At 42.5% G+C, this 8,021-nt stretch overlaps 1 protein-coding gene across 1 annotated transcript in view; it reads right to left on the bottom strand.

Annotated features, from left to right (window-relative positions):
* LOC101565429 (cytochrome c oxidase subunit 7C, mitochondrial) overlaps positions 1–244 on the bottom strand; it is a 14,619-nt gene extending 14,375 nt beyond the window's left edge. The window contains exon 1 of the mRNA XM_004640939.2: positions 62–244. Within this exon, the coding sequence (XP_004640996.1) occupies positions 62–136 (75 nt within the window). The 5' untranslated portion in view covers positions 137–244. The remainder of the gene's footprint in view (positions 1–61) is intronic.
* Between the last annotated feature and the right edge of the window lie 7,777 nt (positions 245–8,021).

The raw sequence follows: 8,021 nt of genomic DNA, 5'->3' as shown, positions 1-8,021 counted from the left end.
GGCCGTTTCCAGTCCCGCCCAAGGCCCCTCGGACCCCCGCGAGGCCGGACCGCACACGCACCTTCCCGGGGCCCTCCTCGTAGTGGCTGCGCCGCACCACGGAGGTTGTGAACCTCCGGATGCTCTGCCCCAACATGGTGCTGGAGGAAGCTCTGCGAAGGGGAAAGAAAGAGGCGCAAAGCCCAAACCTGCCCTCACTCACGACCTTGTCCTTCACAGGAAGAGACCGCAAAGGACGACGGGAAATGGGCCGCAAGTTCCGGTAAGGGACCCCGCGGCGGGCCCCGAGGATTGTGGGAATTGTAGTGCAGACCATGGAGGTGCGCGTCAGTTCCGGAGATTTGTGGGAAATGTAGTCTGGAACTGGGTTGGGGACGTGGCAGAACCTGGTGATCACGTACCAAAAAAATCTTTCATTCAAACCTCGGTTCTTTTCTTGAATCTGTTTCCCGAAATGTTTTTGTTTAAGCGAAAAGGTAATAGTGACCTAAATGGCTGGATTTCTCGTCGGAATCAATGGCGACGACAAGCAATTCAGGAAATAGTAAAAGAAAATAACTGTCAATCCAGAATTTTATATCCGATAAAAATATTCTATCGTGAGATGAAATAAGTGCATTTTCATGGGATGAATTAAGTCACCAGCTGAGATGCTAAATAATATGAAAGGGAAATGTGCATGGTGTGGATAAATAAAAATAGAAATAGTGTATACATAGATAACCATAATACACTATTTCATGCTCCTAAGTCCCTAAATTATTCTGTTCCAGCTCTGTTCTTTTTTTGCTTAAATTTGCTTTGGTTTTCTTGGGGTCTTTTGCAGTTCCAATGGAAATTTGTTAGCTTTTAAAAATGTATTTCTTTTGTTAGTCCTCACTTTCACTCCGCAATGATTGCCGTCATCATGGAGAGTTGGTGCACGCACGGTGACACTTCTCATTCCTCTCCTGTCCCTTTCTCTCCTCCTCCACAACTCTGTCTCAAGACCACACTATGATATCATTTGAGGAAACAAAGCCTAAAAACAAGTAATCAAGCAGCACTAAGCACAATGGTTGTCAGAGAAGACTGAGTTGAAGCATTCCAAGGATGGACTCCTGAAGAAACAGGGAATTGAATATAAGGTGAGGGACGGGGAACAGAGAAAATTAAATTCCATCTGAAGTATGGCTTGCCTGGAATGTGTAAGCGAAAAAGCAAACCCTAATACCTGGATCTAACCTGGGCTGGGAATTGGTGTGTTCCTGTGGAGCATAGACAATGTCATGGAGCATCAACCTCAGACAAGGCCACTGACAGGGTGCATCAAGAAAGGAGGACACTGTAAAGTCATATTTGAATATAGGTAAAGGGGTAAGTACTATCCAAACTGCTGTTAAATTAAAATGCTTGATCAATCTTGTATCTGCACTTGATAATAAGATGTGGCTTAACACTCTCTATACAGTCTAGAGGAAGTATAACTAGCTTAATAGGTAAACAAACTGTAGCCAGGCAACTACATCTTAGTGAAGAACAGAATGGAGCTTCAATAAAGCAATCACGGCTGCAAACTGATCAGACCATGAATATAAGAAGCAAATGCTGATGAGAACCAATCCATTGCTTCTGTATGTAATTTGTTTTTCTCTGGCTCTAAATATACTCTATACATGTGACGGGGTGGGACATCAGAATTACCATTACTTAGGAATGTTGCTGATTCTTTCTCTTTCTCAGACATATTTTGTTAAATTTAACTGGTCTTAAGTTTTGTTTTAGCACCATCAAATTAATAAATATCATCTTGTCTGGTTTAATATAAGATTGCTGCATGTCAGTCCATTGCAGTCTTAACTTTAGTTTAGTCTTTTTTCATCCTAAGATTTGAGAAGGTAGAAAATGTAATGGAAAAATACTGCAACCCCCTAAAGTCCTTTCTACCATTTTTATTGAGGACTAGGAGCATCTTGCATGGTTTTGTTGCAAAGAATAATAATAAGCACTTTGTTTATGTATAGGTGTATTCCTAGTGGTCTATGATGGGGTATTGAGAAGAAATACAAAACAAGTGACATTAGGAAAGTGGTTCTGGATTGTAAACAATTTTGAGAACCTAAGTGTCTGTTACTCATCTGCTGGGGAGTGTATGCTGCTTCACAGGGCTAAGTGATACAGCTATAGGGAACAATTCAAACAAGATGTAAGTTTTGCTTTGCAAACTGGCTACGTCTTTTTGTTGTTGTTGTTTTTGTATTTTAGGGAAAGGTCTACACGGTGATCAGGGGTTCACTACTAGATTAGACTTGTAGTGATCCACCTGTTTACAGCCTCCCAAGAGCTGGGATTACAGGCATGGGCCACCACGCCAATCCTCATTTGCTTTCTCAGCATGCCTCAGGGGAGGGGCTGTTACGGTGGTACAGCAGGCCCCTGCACCTGCTTGTAGGTGCTTTAATCCACTGAACTATTTGGCTGGCCCTGGCTATATCTTAATATCATTTTTCAGCTTTAAAAGAGAAAATCTAGGCCTATATTTTTTAAGTCAATGTTTTATTTCTACAAATAGCTTCTCATTAAGTAGGGATGGATGTAATACAATATGCAGATGACACAGATTTATATATTTTTAAAAGTCACACACAGTGATATTTTCTTAGTAAAAGGTTCTAATGTAACTAAAACTGGGAAACTTTCACATCTAATAGTTTTAGAGTCTACTTTTCAATCTGATATATATATTGCCAAGTAGGGATTTGGCTCAATTTTTCTTCTATTTCACACTGATTCTCCTCTGTGTATCTGGCTTTTCTGTTCTTTCTTTCTTTCCTTCTTTCTTTCTTTCTTTCTTTCTTTCTTTCTTTCTTTCTTTCTTGTATTTGGTACAGGGTCTCACTACACAGCTCGCACTCATAGTGATCCTCCTGTTTTCGGCCTCCCAGTGCTGGGATTATTGCTGTGTACTATCTCGCCTGGTCTCGGTGGCCACCTCAGCATGCCTGTGGGCAGGTGAGTGCCGCGTGTGGTGCTGGACTGTCCCTGCGCTTGCCTGCGCAGATGCTCATGCGTTGCTCTGCAGACTGACCCTTTTCCATTGAAGGAAGATGAATGGTGAGGGTATGCTATTCCCCATCCACCAGTGGTTTTGCTTTCAGTAGTTTTAGTTGTCTAAACCACTGCCCAAAGAAGTTAATGGAGGATCTCACAAAAGGATTCACAGATTAAAACTGTATTCCAGTGTGAATAACACGATAAAACCCCAGTGGTCTTGCATCTTCGCACTTGGGATACAGGTTGTTCATCTATCAGGCACACGGGGCCAGGCTACCGGGCTGCCAGTATCTTATTGGCCATCTCAGTTGTTGGCTCCAAAGTAATAGCTTTCACTGCTGTGTCCAGGCCAGCTTCACACTGTCACAAAGGCTGTGTCATGCTGCCTGCATCATCTCCCTCTTGTAAACTCATCAGGTAGGCATGGTGACGTTGTCCATCATCTCAAGAAGTATGAGCACAGTGCAGTGAGATATTGAGGGGGAAAGATAGGAAAAAGAAGGGCAGACGGAGAGAAATCACATTAACATAACTTTCATTGGAGTGAAATGTTTTAATTTCATTATTGGTTATTGTTAATCTCTTACCATGCCGAATTTATAAATTAAAAGGTGCATATGTGTATTGGCCACCTTTCTTGTTCCCAGGGACAAAATATTCAACACTTGTGGTGTAAAGAAAGAGAAACTTGTTTGTACACAAGGCATAGTGGAAGGGTGTGATGGAAAAGTGCCATTCAACCCAGGACGGCCATAGGCAGAGAAGAAAGAGCCAGAAAAGTGGGGGGGAGAGGGAGAGGGAGAGGGAGAGGGAGAGGGAGAAGGAGAGACAGAGAGTGCCCCACCTAGAAAGAAAGACAGACACAGACGCAGAGACAAACATAGAGACAGACAGAGAGACAGAGACGGACACAGAGAGACAAACACACACACACAGAGACATAGAGACAGAGACACAGAGTTAGACAGAGAGACAGAGAGAGGGATAGAGAGACGGAGACAGAGGAAAAAAGAGACTCCAAAAGCACGCGCCATGCTTTACCTCCTCTGACTTGGCTCCGCTTCCTGCAGCACACTCGGCTAGAAATCCCTGAGTTAGTCCACCGGTAAATAGAGCTTCGTGTGATTCAGTCACCTTCCCAAAGCCCCACCTCTGAACACAGGTAGACTTTGGGGTACATTTTAGAGCTAAACCACATCAATATGTGTACCAAAAACAGTATAAGAATTGGTAAAAAAAAGAATTGATATTAGCTGTGTTTTCAGGCCTCCACTTGGGGATTTGGAATGTGTCCCCAGCAGATGGGAGAGATCTATGGTATTTGGGAGTAAAACCAACTTTCTCTCACTCCATATGATGCATACAAATAATGTGCAGCTGTCTGACATCTCATTTGTAGCCGTGCCTGACCTTACAGGTGAGTGTATATGTGCTCCTACTGCTTTTCTATTACTCAACTAAGACAGCAGGAATCCAGGGGGAGCCACTGTGACCCTTTCTAAAATCAATTGATGACTATTACATGGTTAGTAGGCTCTATCAAAATATCTTTCCTTATGCTATAAAAGTTTTTGTATATGGCTTTTTTTATTTTTACTTATTTATTTATTTTTATATTTAGGACTGGCCTCTGCGCTATGCCTAAGCAGGCACTTTAGTCCGCTGAGCTATCAGGCTAACCCTTGTATGTGGCTTTCTAATTTAGACTTTTAATTAAGAAAAATGGCATTTACTTCAAAAAATGTATACTATTTAATTATGATTACATTCATCAAATTGAACGTGCCAAATCATTATAAAATTACCACACTAACTGGGCTAGTTCCAGTGACCAGTTCTTTTCACTGCCCTCGTGGTGCAGCAGTCTAAAACTGAATCATTTTCCTGGAATTCTGCTCAGCCATCTTCTTACCAGCATGTACTCAGGGATTTTATAAGTAACAGACTTATAAAACTCATCGTTGGGTTTACTGTGAGGATTTTTTCCTGAGGATGTGGTTTAATACATTTCACACTGTCATTTTTATGAGGACCCATAGGAGAAATTTCTCTCTTGTCTTCGAACTAGAATAAACATGCTTCTTCAGGGTAGCTGATTTGCTTTTGCCCTATGGGTACTGTGAATAACAAACTTTGCTTCGATCTCCTCTGTATACCAGTTCCTAGAAAGCGTGGAGCCAAATCTTTGACCCACTTCCCGCACCAAGGATGGCTGTATTTTTTGCTTCCCTTTGGTTCCATCTTCTTTTCTCAATTTATTTTCTTTTGCTTCCATTTTCTCCTGCACTTTCAATGTATTTTATCTTGCCATAGAGTACGTGTCTTTGTTCTGTTCTTCATGTGTCTTCTGGAACAATATTATCATGTAAATAAAATAATAAATCATAAGCTTCTCTCATATAAAAGATGGTTGCAGTGTTGTCTCATCAATTTCTCTCCTTTCTGTTTTTAGAGTCTGGGCCAGGAAAAATGGTCAGAGCTCACCAATGGAACTAATGAGGCCCAAATGGAGTGGCCTGACGTTAAACTTGGGAAGCTTACATGCTTGGTTATGTCCCCGGGTGAGTGGGATGTCCAGCCTGGAAATTCTGTGTGGAAATTCAAGTGGCTGTCACCAACTCGGGCCCCCTCAGAGTCCTCTACTTAGTACTCTGGATTAATTTCACCAACATACTAAGAAAGAGAAGGGAGAGGCTCACACATTGTGGTTTGGGGGCCAGGTTGGTGGTAACTTATCACTTCTGCCTCCATTTCATTAGCCAAACCCTATTACAGCCTCCCACCACATGCAGGAAGTCTGAGGAATGTGAGACTTTATGTGTGTGAGAGGAAATTGGAAATGGTTTGATTGAGCACATGTCATCTCCTCTGTGAGGACTGAAGTCTTACTTACAAGCTCTGTAAGAATTCAATGTGTGGTGGCCAAATATAATATTAGAGCTTTGGCGCAATGGCTCTAAGCATTCATAATTCTTCTGGATGTTTTCCCTGCTTCTGCACATTGCCCTAGAGTTGCACATTGCAAATAACACGCAATATAGATGGGAATCAGACTGACCTGAATTCAAATCCGGGATCTAGGCTAACTGCTGAGCTTGAGAACTTTGCCCAGTTTCTTTCATTTTAAAATGGCAGTAACAGCACTGTTGGAGTAGTCACTTTCTTGTTGTTGGACACAAAGCCTGGTACCTACAAGTTAAGCGAGAGAAGGTGTGATTGGCTCACGTCTCTGTGCGTGATGGGCTGGCTCCATCACACAGGAAGGACATGGATTCAGTTCATGCCAGAGATAAAGGCGCCAAGCCCAGGTGTGGTACCCAAGATCAGGCTGGCAAGATGCACCCAGACGTAACCAGCAGGATGCTGTTGCTCAGTTCAATGAAGGTGACATATCATGATTTGCAGTCACAGTTTCCTAATTCATACGCTTCCTAGAAAGGTTAATTAAGATGTTTTGTGCTGTAAAGTGTTCTGTTAGCAAATGTCCCTGTGTCAATCCAATTTTTAATTAATTTTCTTTCTTTGCCTAGTAGACTGGCTATTGAAATATATGTTAAAGAAACAAAGGTTGATCTATGGCCAGAATATAAACTCTCTGAGCTCAAGGAGTTTTAGTTTCTCTTATCACTGATGTATCTCTCATAAGTATCCTGCATAAATACTTATACACAGTCAAAGAATATTTCCTAAAAACAGTGAGTGACTACATAACAGTATGATTTTAAGTCTAATACAAATTTTGAATATGAGATTTTAGTTTTCACAATGAGCTACCTGGAGGATGCAATAAAACATACCTGCTTTGAGTACAGCATTCAACAAATTGACAGCTATGTGCTTATTAACACCGTAATTAAGACAATTCATTTATGTATGGTTTTATTTATCATTATAATTTTAATCATAGGCATCATGCGGATCAAGGTGATAATTTGATGTATATTCAACTTGGAAGCGTGGTTTATTTATAGCAATATGTTTATAGCAATATATTTAAGTGATTAATATGTTTTTTTTCTGAGCATGGTGTATGGCTGTTCTCAAGGCTGGTACTGAACATGCCTCGCCTGAGTGGGCCTGGCGTGCAGGGTTTCTCAGCTGCTGCACTCTTGGCACCGTGGGTCCGGTAAGCTTTTGCTGGTGGTAATTTCCTGGAGAGCATAGTGTGCTTAGCTGCATTCCTATAATCTACCCACTAGACGTTCAATGATTTCGTCTACTTGCTCACCCTGTCCGGACCATCCACAAGCAAATGCACCTCAGACGCTGCGCAACACTGCCCCTAGTGGCGGTGCTTTGTGTTGAAAGCCACTGACCTACAGCATCTCGCAAGGTGCGCTAAGGCAACAGAACCTGCATGCCGGGCCTGAGCCCCTGCTCTTCACCTCTGACAGTCAATGGGAGAAATTTTGGCCTCAACAAATGAAGGCCCAGCTGTCCTGGGACCCGGCAGTCACTGGCTCCATGGCCACTCCATTCTCTCCAGCAGTGTGCCATCTGCTGCCCAGAGTTCTGTCAGTCCTCCCTTTTTTTCCTCAGAGTGGCATTAAAGCTTTTGCTTTAGTCCTACCTTGTAATGTGTGCTCTCTGAGACTCACTTATTCAGAAAGCAATGAACCTGTGCTTCGCTATTCTTTTTTGAATAGACAATTAGTCTTTAATTAAAAGAACATGTGTGCCTATCATGGCAGCTAGTAGTAATGGTCCCCACATCGCAGCGTCGCAGCCTCTTCCAACCACTGCATCCTGAGCTGTGGCTCACTCCCCATCCTGTGCTGAGGTCAGGGGCACAGACGCCATGTCTGCCTGCATAACCTCCATGGTTTTGCCTCTTCCTGCATAAGGGTTCCATGTCCCAAAGATACTTGTCAAGACACTCGTTGTGCCGGGGCACCCCTCTTTTCCTGCCTAGCATTTTGGGTCACCAATCATACCTTCCTCAGTTCTCACATAAATTTGTTTTTAATTTGCTCTTTGCAAAAATGAAC

The sequence above is a fragment of the Octodon degus genome, unplaced genomic scaffold (assembly GCF_000260255.1).
Source record: "Octodon degus isolate 3935 unplaced genomic scaffold, OctDeg1.0 scaffold00129, whole genome shotgun sequence".
NCBI classification, from domain to species: domain Eukaryota; kingdom Metazoa; phylum Chordata; class Mammalia; order Rodentia; family Octodontidae; genus Octodon; species Octodon degus.
This window is presented reverse-complemented; position numbering and strand designations above follow the sequence as displayed.